At 44.3% G+C, this 18,634-nt stretch overlaps 1 protein-coding gene across 1 annotated transcript in view; it reads right to left on the bottom strand.

The window, feature by feature from the left end:
• RBM28 (RNA binding motif protein 28) overlaps window positions 1-9,281 on the bottom strand; it is a 44,256-nt gene extending 34,975 nt beyond the window's left edge. The window contains exons 1-7 of the mRNA XM_067469435.1: window positions 9,037-9,281; window positions 7,275-7,427; window positions 6,448-6,542; window positions 5,767-5,842; window positions 4,249-4,341; window positions 2,521-2,595; window positions 814-934 (exon numbers count right to left, since the gene is read on the bottom strand). Of these exons, the coding sequence (XP_067325536.1) occupies window positions 814-934; window positions 2,521-2,595; window positions 4,249-4,341; window positions 5,767-5,842; window positions 6,448-6,542; window positions 7,275-7,427; window positions 9,037-9,163 (740 nt within the window). The 5' untranslated portion in view covers window positions 9,164-9,281. The remainder of the gene's footprint in view (window positions 1-813; window positions 935-2,520; window positions 2,596-4,248; window positions 4,342-5,766; window positions 5,843-6,447; window positions 6,543-7,274; window positions 7,428-9,036) is intronic.
• Between the last annotated feature and the right edge of the window lie 9,353 nt (window positions 9,282-18,634).

The following is an 18,634-nucleotide window of genomic DNA, read 5'->3' as shown; positions in this document are numbered from 1 at the left end:
GCCCAGTTACACATCTGCCCAGAGCAAACTATGACCACCACCCCTGTTGGGGTTCAGCCTGATCCTGATCTGTGTGAACAGGACTCTCCGATAGTTTTTCAAACTGAGCAAGCTTTCCCTGACCCTGACAGTGGGGAATCTGTTGTTGATACAGAGCTTAGTGGGAATGAAAACGAAACCCAACAGTTAGAAGAGAATGTTTTGGAAGTTAGTCGTGATATCTCCCCACTTGGGCTAGATAATGAGCTCCGGAGAGAACAAATAGTGAGAGATAGATTTGTCTCCTTAGTCTGTACGAAGGTCACAGCAGCTTCAGCAAAAAGAGACAGAAAAGTCAAGGGGCGTTTCTAAGAATAGCTTCTTTGGTTGAAGAGCATCCCTGCCGGGTGCTTCTTTAGGTCAAGCAACGTTTGGGACTGTGGCTGGTCTTGGCAGAATTCCTGTGTTCCATGGCCAGTAATCCCAGAGGCTTCTGTTTCCAAGTTCATGGTTAGTAAAAGGCTAACAGAATCTTGGTTATTGTTTTGTGGCTTTTGAAGTTTTACTCAAGTTCAGAGATTCTATTGACTCCTGTGTTTTTCTGTGTTCATTTTACTCTGCATTTACCTTTCTTTTGTAACCAATTTTTCATCAATAAACAAGGATTGCTTTTCCTACAGTCCAGAGTGGTGGATTTAATCTTATGGTCTTGTTTCTTGAACTGGGATGCAACCCCCCCCCCCCCCCACCCCACCCCGGGCCACACTCTCACAGCAACCACACACAGCCAGATGCAAAGCCTGCCCATTGCACGTCATCCTCCTTTCTGCTTACCTTCCCTTCTTCGCTGGCTTAGGAGGCACCACATCCTCTTCTTCCTCCTCCTCCTCCTCTTCTTCCTCGCCCCCGCCAGTGTCTTCCTGCGGGGCCTTGCTAGGCTTCTTCTCTGCCAGCCCTGATGGGAAGCACAAGGAATCATAGAATCATAGAATCAAAGAGTTGGAAGAGACCTCCTGGGCCATCCAGCCCAACCCCATTCTGCCAAGAAGCAGGAATATTGCATTCAAATCACCCTTGACAGATGGCCATCCAGCCTCTGCTTAAAAGCTTCCAAGGAAGGAGCCTCCACCACACTCTGGGGCAGAGAGTTCCACTGCTGAACGGCTCTCACAGTCAGGAAGTTCTTCCTAATGTTCAGATGGAATCTCCTCTCTTGTAGTTTGAAGACATTGTTCCACTGCGTCCTAGTCTCACTCCAGGGAAGCAGAAAGGAAGCTTGCTCCCTCCTCCTCGCTGTGGCTTCCTCTCACATATTTATACATATGGCTATCATATCCCCTCTCAGCCTTCTCTTCTTCAGGCTAAACATGCCCAGTTCCCTAAGCCGCTCCTCATAGGGCTTGTTCTCCAGGCCCTTGATCATTTGAGTCGCCCTCCGTGGACACATTCCAGCTTAGAGTCAATATCTCTCTTGAATTGTGGTGCCCAGAATTGGACACAATATTCCAGATGTGGTCTAACCAAAGCAGAATAGAGGGGAAGCGTGAGACGGAGATGGCCCTTTTGTATTTCAAGCCGTTTTGCTTTTGAGGCAGGAAATACCTGCAGGTGAGGGCTGTCCCCTCCTGTTGCACTCCAGGACAGGAAAAGCCCTCTGACTTTAAACACCACACCGTTGAATAGGGAAACAATCCTTTTATTGAAGATAATTAAAAAGCAGCAAACGTAAAAAGCACTTTAAAGAAATAGGGAAATCCAATTAGGTAAGAAGATAAGCAGGAACAAAATAGTCCAGGGAAAAGTTCAGCAAAGACCATGAAAGCAAAGTCCTCACTTCCCTAATAAAATCCAGAAAACCATGAAACAATAATCCAAGGCACGTGTATGCAATCATAAAATCCAAGAATCCAAACCATCAAACAAGAAGTACTTAAGCATGAATCTTCCAAGCAAGGCTTCCATGAAACAAGGACAAGAACTTGATTCCAAACGATGCTTCATCTGCCTATGTTTCCCACACTTAGAACTTTTATCCTTGTTCAGCTATCCCAAGCACTCAGAAATTGGTTTCACTTTAGCTGAGATTCCCTTATCTTTTTCTGTCGGAGCCTGGCAGAACGCAGAAGCCACTGTTCGGCCTGTCTGTTTTGACTAATCTCCTGCCATCTATCTATTTGCTCATTAATTTCTGCAGCTGGGCCAAGTGCCGAGTTGTTTTCAAGCTCCAAATCCTGGGAACTCTCTGGTAGCAATTCAGGGAGTACACCACCATCCCCACACCCTTCAGGGGCATTCTCATGGGAAACTACACTTTGAACAAGGATCTCCTGGTCATTCCCTGCATCAATATCACTGACCAAACCATTGCCATCTTGAAACTCATTGACATCACTCCCCACATCCAAAGCACCCTGATCCTGAAACACAATCACAGGCTGAGCTCCAACACCTCCCTGCCTTCTCCTCACCATCACATCCAGGGTTCAGAGGTCAACCATGCTGCCCCTCAAAGAAGATCAAGCAGAAGCAGGTGGTACTTACCGGCTGGAGAGGCCGCCGCTTGCATGGCCTGGTACTTCTCTCGGGCCACAGCCCAGTCTACGGCCACCGGACGCTCTGGGAAGAGAATGGGAAGAAGAAAGGCCGGCTTGAATTAAGACCCACCTGTGGCTGGGATTCAAGGGCATATGTGTGTGTGTGTGTGTGTGTGTGTGTGAGGAAACAGGGGCCAGGAGATGCTCAGGATGTCTGAGATCCTACGTGGCCACTCCACGCTCAGGCTGAGGAAATGCTCAAAGCCCTTGCACATAGGATTGCATGGTTTATTTGTACATAATCACACACACACACACCTCCCTCATACCATCCCACCTCTTAAGGCACTGGGACCATGGCACAGCTGGCTGGGAGTCAGCTGCATTAAGATCACTACTGACCGAAAGGTCATGAGTTCAAAGCCAGCCCGGGTTGGAGTCAGCTTCTAACCAATTCGTGTAGCTTGCTGTCGGCCTTTGCAGCCCAAAAGACAGTTGCATCTGTCAAGTAGGAAATTTAGATACTGCTTATGCAGGGAGGCTAATTTAACCTCTTCTGGCCAGAATACCCTCAAGAAAAATCTGGAATGTTATATTTATTTATTTATTTATTTATTTATTTATTTATTTGATGCATTTATTAACCGCCATTCTCAGCCCTACAGGGCGACTCATGGTGGTGTACACACATATAGAAGACACTTTACATATTGCTTCTGTGCCTGTCTATATATGTTGTTTGTCTATGGCATTGAATGTTTGCCAATGATATGTACATTGTAATCTGCCCTGAGTCCCCTGCGGAGTGAGAAGGGCAGAATATAAATACTGTAAATAATAATAATAATAATAATAATAATAATAATAATAATGTATTGTCGAAGGCTTTCATGGCCAGAATCGCTGGGTTGTTGTAGGTTTTTCCGGGCTATATGGCCATGTTCTAGAGGCATTTTCTCCTGACGTTTCACCTGCATCTATGGCAAGCATCCTCAGAGGTTGTGAGGTGAGGATGCTTGCCATAAATGCAGGTGAAACATCAGGAGAAAATGCCTCTAGAACATGGCCATATAGCCCGGAAAAACCGACAACAACCCAATAATAATAATAATAATAATAATAATAATAATAATAATGTGTGATCCAATTCAACAGCCAGCAGAGTGTCTGCTGTGGACTCATCTTGTTGTGTTTCTAATAATAATAATAATAATAATAATAATAATGATAATAATAATAATAATATCTAACTTTTACAATAAAATCAGTTGAAGCGAGTAAAACCATATTCAAAAAAATCATGTAAACATTCTAAGAACATGCAAAACTCTTTTCAAATTTGCCACTAAGGTCTGGATGAAACAATTAGCCCCAAAGACTTAAAGGGCTGCATTCCAGTCCCGCAGAATGACACCAATGTCAGAGCCAACTGGACTCTGCAAATGGAGGCAACAAAAAAGGCCTTCTTCCCATAATGCATTGTCCCGTCCCCAAAGGCAAGGACCCCCAGGAAGTTGGGTATAGGTCTAACATATTCAGACTGAGTAGCCCAGCAAACTGGTGTCTGAACCAGAGCCACTTCCAGGTCAGTGTTTGCCAGGCCTCTGGATCCTTCTAAGTACCTCCCAGCATCACCAACAAGGAGAGGGAGGCCTAAGCCCGGAAGCCTCAAGGCCGGTGGCCCACCGAGGATCAGCTACAGACCTCCCCCTTTAAGGAAACCCTCGGGACTCACCCTTGATCTCCTTCATGTTCATCCCCTTCAGGGCCTTCCCTGCTTCCAGGATATTTTTGAACTGCACAAAGGCAAAGCCACGCATTTTTCCATCTGAAAGAGAAGAGCACTCTGTCACGAAACGGATGGCACAACCAGAAGATGGAAATCAACTCCAAAGCCCAGCATCCTTGATCAGGACTGGCTCGGGCTGCATCAGAACACCCGCTTCTCGGGCCTGCGATCCCTCCGAGTCTGCAGAGCAAATCAGGGCACGAGGGAGAGCCTGGTTCAAAGCCCTCAACATGCTTCCCACAGCCAATTGTGGAAAAGGGAGCTCAGAAGAGGATCTTGTCCCCAGATTTTGGGATTCATAGTTCGCACAGGAAACGCAGGGATCTATATATGTCACCAGTCCAGGTATCTCCCTTAAAATGCCTGGAGATTCTGTGTTCGTTCTCCAGCAGTATCATACAAGGAGCAGGACGCTGAGGGTGTATTTAGTGTATTTTATTATTTGGATTTAACTTTAAACTAGAAGCGTGTGTGTGTGTACGTGTGTGCATGTATATATATACACACACACATACATATATATATACACACACACACACATATATATAATGGTCGATGACCAGCACCAAAAAATGAACTAAATACAATTAAAATTACCTTTAAAAATCACCACCCCCAACATCCTGCTTCTAGTTTAAAGTTAAATCCAAATAATAAAATACACTAAATACTATATATATATATATATATTACTAGCCATCTCCTGCTCAGTCTGTGTATATGTATTTTGTGTGTGTATATATTTATATAAATGTGTGTGTGTATATATATATTTGCATATATGTGTAAATATGTTGTTTTGAGCGTGCATTTCAATGCATTTTTGGGGGTTCTTAAAGTCTCTTCTGTGGTGTTTTTCAGTGTTTTTATGAGCGATGGTCACTCCCTGGACTGGTAGGTGTCTTGTGTCCAAATTTGATGTCAATTCACCCAGTGGTTTTTGTGTTATGTTTATCCTACAAACAAACATTACATTTTTATTTATAGAGATTTAGTGTATTTTATTATTTGGATTTAACTTTAAACTAGAAGCAGGATGCTGGGGGTGGTGAGTTTTAAATGTAATTTTAATTGTATTTAGTTCATTTTTTGGTGCTGGTCATTGACCGTAATATATATGTCTATGTGTGTGTATCTATATCTATCTATATATATATATATCTATATATATATATATCTCCATACACAGAGAGAGTATTTAGTGTATTTTATTATTTGGATTTAACTTTAAACTAGTACATTAATATTTAATTGGCTTTATTTTGATTAGATTGTGTGGTTGTTGGCTGCCTTGAATCCCCATGGGACAGGAGTGTGACTGCGCTCTCCATCATCCACACCCTGGAAACTACCACCCAGCAGCATTTTCCCCCTGGCAGCCATCTTGACCTAGGACACTAGGGACCTCTTGGCAGCTTTCCATCCACCCCCCTCCCTCTCCCCCCTTGCTCCAGCCAGCCATACCTGGTTTCCTGGGGAGGGTGACTTCCAGCACAGTCCCAAATGGAGAAAAGACACTCTTCAGGTCCTCTTCTGTACACTAAGGACAAATGCCAATGGCAGAAGGTGCATTAACAGAATAAAAGGAGGTTTAGCACAACTGATAAATCACCAGCAACTAGGAGATCTGTCAACCAAAAGGTTGCAAGTTCGAAGCCCCGGGTTGGCGTGAGCAGTCGACTGTCTGCCCTGATCACTGTTTACCTAAGCAGTTCGAAAACAGCTTTAGATGTAATTAGAGAAATTAGGTACCGCTAAAAGTGGGGGAGGTGTTTTACGACCCTGAAATGGCCCTGATTCACACAAACAGAACTGGGCATCACCCAGGGGAGGCTGTGTTGTGTTGAAATTATTTTAACAGTTCTTAATGGTTATATGTGATTTCCCAACAATTCCATGTTTGATTCTATTTTAATGTTTATAGTGCTGGGAGCCACATTCGAGTCTTGTTTTAAGACAGGAAAGAGATCTAAAGATATAACAACAACAGAGGGGACCCCCACTTCTACCTGCCCCACACACAATAATGCCCTACACACAATAATAATATTCCTGCTTCTTAGCAGAATGGGGTTGGACTGGATGGCCCATGAGGTCTCTTCCAACTCTATGATTCTATGAGACTCCTCTGCCTTTTGCTCCTACCTTGAAACTCAGGTTGCGAATGATCAGCCTGGCCTTCTTTGACGCTACTTTCTTCTTTGGCGGCTTCTGCACTTCCTGGGAACCTTCAGAAGCCTCTAAAACCAAGAAGACACATCAGCAGGTCACACAGGGAGGGAAGGTGCAATGCCATAATAATAAAAAATATAATAATAATCTTTATTTATACCCCGCCACCATCTCCCCAACAGGGACTCGGGGCGGCTAACATGAGGCCAAGACTGGACAACATATTACAGCAAAATAAAACCAAAACATAAGCAACAAGCAACAGTATCAAAATTACATTAAAAAAACATATGAATACAATAACAAAATAATATTCCAATAAACACAAGCACATACAAAGCCCGTAAACAAAGCGGCACCCCTGGCATGAGACCCAGGAGCAAGTCCCTTGATGCCATTTTGGGAAGAAGTATCTCTGACATTTTATCCCACAGAAGTGATGTAAAACCCACCCAGAAGGAAATCTCACCAACCCACTAGGCTGTTTGTCTCACCACTACAATACTTTGGCAATATTTCCTCACTGTGCCCCCAATCTATCTCCTAACAAACAGCTCAACACATGCCTCCAGCTATTTGTCTCAACCATTTTTGTCACCAAATCTTCTGAACTAATCTTCTTGGACAGAAACACCCAGAAGAAACAGCAAAACGTGGCAAGAAGGGCGTTATTTTGGCCACCGGAAACAACAGAGCTGAAGAGACTGCCTGGAAAGAAGCATCATTCGTGTGTCCCATTCCAGGAACACCAACTCTTGCAGGTGACAAAGGCAGGAAACAATGAAGGCACTTATGCTTACCGGCTTTCTTCTTCCCTTTCTGCCTGGGTTTTGGATTGGCAATCGTCGCGCTGATCTTGCGGTTCCCAAAAGAGGTGACCTCCTGGATGGCTCTCTGGGCATCTTCTGGCAAGGAGAACGTGACAAACCCAAAGCCACGACAGACTTCGCTGCCTATCAGAGAAAGGGGCAAGCAGGGACCAAAGGTTAGCAACTCACTGCCAGGAAGTGCCAACCATTATCCCGCGATATACCCTGTTTGGATATCAGCCAGCACGCCAACACTGTCAATCAAGAAATAGTTTTCTAAGATCTACAAAGACATTCGCTGGATCACCTCAGCAAACAAGAGTCCAAAAGTGGCAGGCTCAAACCCAGCACCTCAATCCATGGCTGGTAACAAATGAGAGACTACCAACTGCTTGGTTCGCTCCTGATAGATAAATAAATGTATTTATTTACTGTACTTATACAATGGGATTTTGTCCTGCATCAAAAGAAGCCTAGTGTCTAGATCTAGGGAAGTCATGCTCCCCATGCTCTATTCTGCCTTGGTTAGACCACATTACCTGGAATATTGTGTCCAATTCTGGGCACCACAATTCAAGAGAGATATTGACAAGCTGGAATGTGTCCAGAGGAGGGCGACTAAAAGGATCAAGGGTCTGGAGAACAAGCCCTATGAGGAGCGGCTTAAGGAGCTGGGCATGTTTAGCCTGAAGAAGAGAAGGCTGAGAGGAGATATGATGAGGGCCATGTATAAATATGTGAGGGGAAGGAGGGAGCAAGCTTCCTTTCTGCTTCCCTGGAGACTAGGACGCGGAACAATGGCTTCAAACTACAAGAGAGGAGATTCCATCTGAACATTAGGAAGAACTTCCTGACTGTGAGAGCCGTTCAGCAGTGGAACTCTCTGCCCCGGAGTGTGGTGGAGGCTCCTTCTTTGGAAGCTTTTAAGCAGAGGCTGGATGGCCATCTGTCAGGGGTGATTTGAATGCAATATTCCTGCTTCTTGGCAGAATGGGGTTGGACTGGATGGCCCATGAGGTCTCTTCCAACTCTTTGATTCTATGATTCTATGGTTCGCTCCTGATAGATAAATAAATATATTTATTTATTCATTTACTGTACTTACACCCTGCCCTTCTCACCCTGAAGGAAGACTCGGGGCAGCTTACAAATTATGGCAATAATTCAACACCAGATTCAGATAATAACAGTATCAATAGAACACAATATTGTAAAATGTAAATATATATATATATATATACATACATATCCCCTGTTCGGATATCAGCCAGCACGTCAACGCCTTAAATCAAGAAATAGTTAGGTTCTTGTGGGTTTTTTGGCCATGTTCTAGAGTCATTCTCTAGAGCATGGCCATAGAGCCCGGAAAAACCTAACACAACCCAGTGATTCCGGCCATGAAAGCCTTCGACAATACATTCACATTACAATTCAAAGCAGTAGCAAAATTAGAGTTATGAAGTAGCAAAGCAAATAATGTTATGGTTGGGGATCACCACAATATGAGGAACTGGATTAAGGCGTCGCAGCATTAGGAAGGTTGAGAAACACTGATCTACAGAGACACTTGCTGGAACACCTCAGCAAGCAAGAGTCCAAAAGTGGCAGGCTGAAACCCAGCACCTCCATCCATGGCTGGTAACAAATGAGAGACTACCAAGTGTCTGGTTAGGAGTTATTGTGGGAGTTGTGGGAGGGTCGCGGTGTGCGGTGGGGTTCTGTGAGGCCTGTCCCTCCTTTCCTGTCCTCTTACCGGGCTTAGTGACGGCCACGGCCCTGCGCACAGGCCCCACGCGGCCGAACTCCCTCTCCAGGTCCGGGCCCTTCGCCGAAGCCGGCAGCCCACGCACCAGCACCGTCCTCCCCGCCGCCGACGCCATGCCTCCACGCGCCTGCCTGCCTCCCTTCCTTCGGCTCCCACGCGCTACCGGATTCTCCCAAGCGCCGCCATCTTGGTCCTACCTCGAAAGACGCACGGCCGGAAACGCGGGCAGCGCACTTCCGGTTCCTTCCTCAATAGAGTTCCGGCGGAGAATGACGTTGTCCTCTTTCCCACCGCTAGGGGGAGCCGGCTCTGCGCATGCGCTCTCTTTGGTATCCCGAACCACAATCGGAATTACTCGGCTGGGGTGTGTTCGTGCTTCCCACCGCTAGGGGGAGCGGAATCTGCGCATGCGTTCTCTTTGGTGCTCAAACCACATTTGGAATTACTCGGCTGGGGTGTGTTCGTGCTTCTCACCGCTAGGGGGAGCCGGATCTGCGCATGCGCTCTCTTTGGTGCTCGAACCACATTTAGAATTACTCGGCTGGGGTGTGTTCGTGCTTCTCACCGCTAGGGGGAGCCGGATCTGCGCATGCGCTCTCTTGTTGCCAGGACCAAAACAAGCAGTGCCTTTGCACGTGGCTCAGATTGTTCTGTTGACATTATGATCCCAATTTAAGCTGGATCTGCACTGCCGGTTAAGGCAGTTTGGAATCGCGTTACGTGGTCAGTGCAGACCCTGCTAAAGCGGGATACAAATATATTATTATTATTATTAAAAGTGGGGCATAAATAAATATAATAATTTTAAATAATAAATATAATAAAATATAATAATTTGGCCTTTATTATTATTATTATTAAAAGGGACATAAATAAATATAATAATTTTTATAATAAATATAGTAAAATATAATAATTGGGTCTTTATTATTATTATTATTATTAAAAGTGGGGCATAAATAAATATAATAACTTTATAATAAATATAGTAAAATATAATAATCAGGTCTTTATTATTATTATTATTAAAAGTGAGGCATAAATAAATATAATAATTTTTATAATAAATATAGTAAAATATAATAATCTGGCCTTTATTATTATTATTAAAAGTGGGGCATAAATAAATATAATAATTTTTATAATAAATATAGTAAAATATAATAATCAGGTCTTTATTATTATTATTATTAAAAGTGGGGCATAAATAAATATAATAATTTTTATAATAAATATAGTAAAATATAATAATATGGCCTTTATTATTATTATTATTAAAAGTGGGGCATAAATAAATATAATAATTTTTATAATAAATATAGTAAAATATAATAATATGGCCTTTATTATTATTATTATTAAAAGTGGGGCATAAATAAATATAATAATTTTTATAATAAATATAATAAAATATAATAATTTGGCCTTTATTATTATTATTATTAAAAGTGGGGCATAAATAAATATAATAATTTTTATAATAAATATAATAAAATATAGTAATCTGCTCTTTATTATTATTATTATTATTATTAAAAGTGGGGCATAAATAAATATAGTATTTTTATAATAAATATAATAAAATATAGTAATCTGGCCTTTATTATTATTATTATTTTAATTATTAAAAGTGGGGCATAAATAAATATAGTATTTTTATAATAAATATAATAAAATATAATAATCTGGCCTTTATTGTTGTTGTTGTTGTTGTTATTATTATTATTATTATTATTAAAAGTGGGGCATAAATAAATATAATATTTTTATAATAAATATAAAATATAATAACCTGGCTTTTATTGTTGTTGTTGTTATTATTATTATTATTATTAAAAGTGGGGCATAAATAAATATAATAATTTTTATAATAAATATAATAAAATATAATAATCTGGCCTTTATTATTATTATTATACGGATGTCCCAGTCCTCAAACACTCTGCTTCATTTCCCCGCTTGTCTTCCCAAGAGATTTGCAGGATTTTCTGGAAGCAGCGCTGATGGAATCGTTCCAGGAGTTGCATGTGACTTCTGTAGACAGTCCACGTTTCACAAGCATAGAGCAGGGTTGGGAGGGGAATAGCTTTATAGACAAGCCCCTTGGCCTCCCTACCAAGGATACCTGTTCCAGACATGTTCATACAGTGGGAGTTGAAGTCCAAACTACCTGGAAAGGGGGGGGGGGGAGTTTGGCCATACCTGTACTAGTATGGGTGCTCCTGCTCTCTGGATTCCAGGATTAATGAGCATCCACACTGCAAGTGGAATGCAGTTCAACACCACTTCAGTAGCCATGGCTCCTGGGAGCTGCCTTCAGTCTCCTTTGCAAAAATGCTGCCAGGGCCTCTCTGGACTACAAATCCCAGGATCCCAGAGCACTTAGAATCCTAGAGTTGGAAGAGACCTCCTGGGCCATCCAGTCCAACCCCATTTTGCTGAGAAGCAGGACAATCGCATTCAAATCACCCCCGACAGATGGCCATCCAGCCTCTGTTTCAAAGCTTCCAAAGAAGGAGCCTCCACCACACTCCGGGGCAGAGAGTTCCACTGCTGAACGGCTCTCACAGTCAGGAAGCTCTTCTAATGTTCAGATGGAATCTCCTTTCTTGTAGTTTGAATTGCTACGCTCTTCCCTTAGGCATCCTGGGATATGTAGTTTGGAGGAGCACTAGAGGCCTCTGGCTGGGCATTCTGTATCTCCCAAAGGCGCAAATCCTGGGATTCCAAGTGAATTTGCCATGGCATTTCAAGGGGAATTATTATTATTATTGTTGTTATTATTGTTATTATTATTACAGGTACATAACATCGCAGCACACGTGCACATTAAGTCCAAATATCAGGATATCTGACTCTTCCCAAGGGAATTATTATTATAATGATTAATATCTTGCACATGCGGCCCGCTCATTGTTATGTTATATTATTTTATTTTACTGTGTATGATTTTGCTTTATTGTCTTTGTACTCATATGTTGTATGTATTTTACTGTGTTGTTATTGTGTTTTGGTTTTACCTTATTGTAATGTGCTGTTGGGCTTGGCCTCACGTAAGCTGCCACAAGTCCCCGTTGGGGAGATGGCGGCGGGGTATTAAATAAAGTATTATTAGTATTATTTGTATTATTATTATTATTATGCTATGAATTTGACAACCGTGAAGCCAATTTGATCCCACTTATGGACCTGTTCTATGGGATTTGTAGTTTTGCCAGGCATTTAGAGTCCCTCTCCCTTGGAGGTCCAGTTCAGGCCTGTGGAACTTGTGCCGTCACGCCTGAGGGTTATAGCTCTTAGTGAAAGAGGCATGGACGTGACATCTTTCCACAGGGGATTGCTTCTTGCCCTCCTTTAGGAAACTGGAACTCCCAAAGACCCAAACACTATAGATAACTCAAAATAGGTTTTGTTGTTCACAAAAAGTTATATCTTTAAGGCAATAAGCTGGAAGTTTCAAAGGGGTGAAGGGAATATACATTACAGTCTCTGGTTGTCTTGGGTCCAAGGAGTTTTGCAGCTGAGAAGCTTTTCCAGGTCCCTCTTTCTCAATGGCTGTGAATGCCGGAGCAATCCACAACCCTAGTCTAAATAGCCTATGTTTGAAGACATAAAGTCTTCCTCTGGTGCCAAAAGAACTGGTTTGGAGGCACTTGAGACTTCCCAACGTCGTTCAGGCTGATCTGAACATGAAGCATAAGTCTCAAGGGTAAGGACCTCAGAATTGGTGCTGAGAGGTAACTTAATCAGGGGCTTTTAGAGCCAAGTCTCTTACTCCCGTCCATCTGGTAGAAAATCTGATGGTGGAATGAAAAAGGGAAGCACTCCCCTCCTCCAGGAAGAGGTGGAGCCAAACAGTTGAGCTGAGAAAGCAATTCAACTGGTGCAAACATTGATTGACAGCTATAAATAACCAATCAATCCAACTATACATAGGCAGGGTAAAAAGGCAGGATTAAGCATGATACAACAGTTTAAATCTTGCAACTAACAGTTATACATATAGGTGGTGTCACTTGCGCCGTCACAGAACTACAATCCCCAGGATCCCTATGGAAGGAACCATGGCATCCAAAGCCTTCTCAGTGATTCAATAGGGCCGATGCTATCTGATGAGGAAGAACGACAGTCTATTGCATTTGCAATCTTGCTGGGACCCGATAATCCATTCAGAACTCTTTATATTTTCTTTCTCTCCCGGACTAGCCTGCCCCTCGTCAGCCATTGGAGAGCATGAATCTGCATTGGAAGCAGGGAACGCTTTCCTATTGGCTGGCGGGCGCCACAGTCCCGCCTCTGCAAGGAATCCTCCCTCAGCTGTTCATGATGTCAGTGGAGCTCAGCCAATCACTGCAGAGCTGGCTCCAGCTGGGGCAGGAATGGGAATTTCAAAGGATCTGACTGTATAAAAATGCTTGCTTCTCAATGTTATGGCATCTCAGCTTCCTTTGGCGTTATCACCGCGAGCTGGCATCACTTCCACTGAGATTTCTTGATTGGGGAACATTGGACTAGCGTCTTCGTCTCGCCAGGTGCACGGATCCACAGGTGACCCACTGCTGGTATTGCCCACCCACTTAACGAATATCCACACTTCGGGTTTCGCTATCCGCGGCCTGGGTCTCACTTTCCGCGGCCGCTTTAAATTGCTCGATTGCTCAATTTCAGTGGGAAAGGAGTCTCTGAGAGAAGTGGATAGAAGGTCCCACAAAGCCCCAGAGCATGTACAGAGTGTCTTTGCTGTATCATTCATGTTCTACTTACCCCAAAATCTTGCAAAGCTGGGCATGAGGCTGCCAGGCTTGTGTGTCTGTGTTTGTGTGTGTGTGTGTGTGATGATCCCCCTTGGCATCGCTCCCAGATGGACGCTTGGATGGAACTCTCCTTTGGCGCCTGAGTGACCGCTCCCCGCATTATTCAGCCTGGAGCCCCCATTGTCCGGTGCGCCTGTGGCCTGAGCAGGAAGCCAGCCCTGGAGCTGTCTTTGCACACAACTCTGCAGACCTGGATTGGCTTCAATTCCAAAAGACGCAACCGTGGAGTGTGTGGCTTCTCAGACAGCGACACAACCCCAATGCCTTGCAAGGGAAGCCCAGGGGCTTGGAAGGAGCAGCAGCAAGAGCAAGCGTGGAAAGAAGCCCACCCTGGGTGTTGTCAAAGGCTTTCATGGCTGGAATCACTGGGTTGTTGTAGGTTTTTCTGTGCTATATGGCCATGGTCTAGAGGCATTCTCTCCTGACGTTTCGCCTGCACCTATGGCAAGCATCCTCAGAGGTAGTGAGGTCTGTTGGAAGTAGGAAAATGGGTTTATATATCTGTGGAATGACCAAGGTGGGACAAAGGACTCTTGTCTGCTGGAGCCAGGTGTGAATGTTTCAGCTGACCACCTTGATTAGCATTTGATGGCCTGGCAGTGCCTGGGGCAATCTTTTGTTGAGAGGTGATTAGATGTCCTTGTTTGTTTCCTCTCTGTTGTTGTGCTGTCGTAATTTTGGAGTTTTTTAATTCTGGTAGCCAGATTGTGTTCATTTTCATGGTTTCCTCCTTTCTGTTGAAATTGTCCACATGTTCCTTGTGGATGTCAATGGCTTCTCTGTGTCGCCTGACGTGGTGGTTGTGAGAGTGGTCCAGCATTTCTGTGTTCTCAAATCATATGCTGTATCCAGGCTGGTTCATCAGGTGCTCTGCTATGGCTGACTTCTCTGGCTGGAGTCGTCTGAAGTGCCTTTCTTGTCCAATCGGGGACATCTAGTCACCTCTCAACAAAAGATTCCCCCAGGCTCAGCCAGGCCTTCAAATGCTAATGAATGTGGTCAGTTGAAACATTCCCACCTAGCTCCAGCAGAGAAGAGCTCTTGGCCCCACCCCAGTCATTCCACAGATATAGAAACCCTTTTTCCTATTTCCAACAGACCTCACTACCTCTGAGGATGCTTGCCATAGATGCAGGCGAAACGTCAGGAGAGAATGCCTCTAGACCATGGCCATATAGCCCGAAAAAACCTACAACAACCCAGTGATTCCGGCCATGAAAGCCTTCGACAATACATCTAATCACCTCTCAACAAAAGATCGCCCCAGGCACTGTCAGGCCATCAAATGCTAATCAAGGTGGTCAGTTGAAACATTCCCACCTAGCTCCAGCAGACAAGAGTCCTTTGTCCCATCCTGGTCATTCCACAGATATAGAAACCCTTTTTCCTACTTCCAACAGACCTCACTACCTCTGAGGATGCTTGCCATAGATGCAGGCAAAACGTCAGGAGAGAATGCCTCTAGAACATGGCCATATAAACCTACAACCACCCTGGGTTGTTGTGAGTCTTTCAGGCTGTCTGGCCATTTCTCAGCAGCATTCCCTCCTGACGTTTCACCTGCATCTGTGGCTAATGGCATCCTCAGAGGTCTGTTGACAGTGAAGCAAGTGGAGCCACACCTTGATACACCTGTGGAATAATATCCAGGGTGGGAGAAAGAACCCTTGTCTGTTTAGAGCAAGTGGACAGCTTGAGTAGCATTGAGTAGCCATTAAGGTGCAAAGTCAATCAGTGAGGGTATTTATTTATTTATGTATTTAGTACATTTCTATATCGCCCCTCAGGTTTCCGGTGACTTGAGGCAGTTTACAAGGCAAGAATTCAATGCCACCAAGGACACAATTACAATATACAATATATCTGCATAGAGGTGGCCTGGCTGTTGTTGCCTGAAGGCACCCTCTGTTTGGGAAGTGTTAACTGGCCCTTTATTGTTTGCTGTCTGGGGTTCTCCTCTTCCGGAGTGGTGTTGACTACTTATTGTTTTGATCCGGGTGAGTTTTTTTACAATATTGGCAACCAGATTCTGTTCATGTTGAAGACAGTAAATAATGAACACTATTGATACGGCACTGTAGAAAGGGCCTCAAAGCAGATGATGTGGATCATCTGATTTGATCATCTGGATTATATGGCAGTGTAGAAGGGGTCTAAGGCTGGATCTACACTGCCATCCAAAATCCAGATTGTCCACTTTGAACTAGATTATATGACAGTATAGACTCATAGCAAAGATGCCCCTGGTTGAAATATAATAGCAGATAATGTGGATTATCAACTTTGATAATCTGGATTATATGGCAGTGTAGAAGGGGCCTGAGACACAAAGTAGTTCACAGTATTATATTGTGTCTACTTCTGGGCACCACAACTGAAGAGAGATATTGACAGGCTGGAATACTGTCCAGAGGAGGGCGACTCAAATGATCAAGGGTCTGGAGAACAAGCCCTATGAGGAGTGGCTTAAGGAGCTGGGCATGTTTAGCCTGAAGAAGAGAAGACTGAGAGGGGATATGATAGCCATGTATAAATATGTGAGAGGAAGCCACAGGGAGGAGGGAGCAGATCAGGGGTCTGGAGAACAAGCCCTATGAGGAGCGGCTTAAGGAGCTGGGCATGTTTAGCCTGAAGAAGAGAAGGCTGAGAGGAGATATGATGAGGGCCATGTATAAATATGTGAGAGGAAGCCACAGGGAGGAGGAGGGAGCAAGCTTCCTTTCTGCTTCCCTGGAGACTAGGACGCAAGGGAACAATGGCTTCAAACTACAAGAGAGGAGATTCCATCTGAACATGAGGAAGAACTTCCTGACTGTGAGAGCCGTTCAGCAGTGGAACTCTCTGCTCCGGAGTGTGGTGGAGGCTCCTTCTTTGGAAGCTTTGAAACAGAGGCTGGATGGCCATCTGTCAGGGGTGATTTGAATGCAATATTCCTGCTTCTTGACAGAATGGGGTTGGACTGGATGATGGCCCAGGAGGTCTCTTCCAACTCTTTGATTCTATGATTCTATGATTCTAAGTCAATCAGTGAGGGTATTTATTTATGTATGTATTTAGTACATTTCTATACCGCCCCCCAGGTTTCCGGTGACTTGAGGCAGTTTACAAGGCAAGAATTCAATGCCACCAAGGACACAATTACAACATACAATATATCTGCATAGAGGTGGCCTGGCTGTTGTTGCCTGAAGGAACCCTCTGTTTGGGAAGTGTTAATTGGCCCTTTATTGTTTGCTGTCTGGAGTTCTCCTCTTCCGGAATGGTGTTGACTACTTATTGTTTTGATCCTGGTGAGTTTTTTAAAATACTGGCAACCAATTTTTGTTCATTTTCAAGACCGTAATTAATGAACAGTCTTGATATGGCACTGCATTCGGAAAAATGCTGCACTCGCAGAGCTCAGGCGGTGTTGCATTTTGGTGTCAATGTTGACTTTGATGGAGAGGTGGCTGCCAAGGGAGCGGAAATGGTCAACAATAATAATGATGTATTGTCAAAGGCGTTCATGGCTGGAATCACTGGGTTTTTGTGGGTTTTTTCGGGCTATATGGCCATGTTCTAGGGGCATTTCTCCTGACGTTTCGCCTGCATTCCACAGATATATAAACCCATTGTCCTATTTCCAACAGACCTCACTACCTCTGAGGATGCTTGCCATAGATGCAGGCGAAACGTCAGGAGAGAATGCCTCTAGAACATGGCCCTATAGCCCGAAAAAACTCACAAGAACCTAATAATAATGATGATGGTGTGATGATTGTGTCCAATTCTGGGCACCACAATTCAAGAGAGATATTGACTCTAAGCTGGAATGTGTCCAGAGAAAGAGGGCGACTCAAATGATCAAGGGTCTGGAGAACAAGCCCTATGAGGAGCGGCTTAGGGAACTGGGCATGTTTAGCCTGAAGAAGAGAAGGCTGAGAGGAGATATGATAGCCATGTATAAATATGTGAGAGGAAGCCACAGGGAGGAGGGAGCAGATCAAGGGTCTGGAGAACAAGCCCTATGAGGAGCGGCTTAAGGAGCGGGGCATGTTTAGCCTGAAGAAGAGAAGGCTGAGAGGAGATATGATAGCCATGTATAAATATGTGAGAGGAAGCCACAGGGAGGAAGAGGGAGCAAGCTTGTTTTCTGCTTCCTTGGCGACTAGGACGCAATGGAACAATGGCTTCAAACTACAAGAGAGGAGATTCCATCTGAACATTAGGAAGAACTTCCTGACTGTGAGAGCCGTTCAGCAGTGGAACTCTCTGCCCCGGAGTGTGGTGGAGGCTCCTTCTTTGGAGGCTTTTAAGCAGAGGCTGGATGGCCATTTGTCAGGGGTGCTTTGAATGCAATATTCCTGCTTCTTGGCAGAATGGGGTTGGACTGGATGGCCCATGAGGTCTCTTCCAACTCTTTGATTCTATGATTCTATGATGTGAAGGGAGCAGCTGAATCCCCACAGCTTCAGACATGAAGGGATCCAAACATGGGCCTGGCCCCCTTCCCATTTGGCCCTGTCCTTAAGGGCCACTCTTGCTGCAGCTGATGCAGCCAATGCCCTCCCTGCCCAGGAATCCCTTTCTCCTGACCACAAAGCCCATTGGCCTGCTGTGCTTGCAAATAGCAGCCATGACGAATGGCAACACCTGACCTGCGGTCTGCATTGCCAGTGGTTCAGGAGACAGGTGGGCTCTGGGTGCCAAAGGGAGCGCTCATTCAGCAATGTGTGACCTCGAAGTGCATTCCTGGGACCTTTTGGCCTTGTCCAGATTGGCTTCGCCCACCG

This window comes from Anolis sagrei, chromosome 5 (genome assembly GCF_037176765.1).
Source record: "Anolis sagrei isolate rAnoSag1 chromosome 5, rAnoSag1.mat, whole genome shotgun sequence".
Classification (NCBI taxonomy): domain Eukaryota; kingdom Metazoa; phylum Chordata; class Lepidosauria; order Squamata; family Dactyloidae; genus Anolis; species Anolis sagrei.
This window is presented reverse-complemented; position numbering and strand designations above follow the sequence as displayed.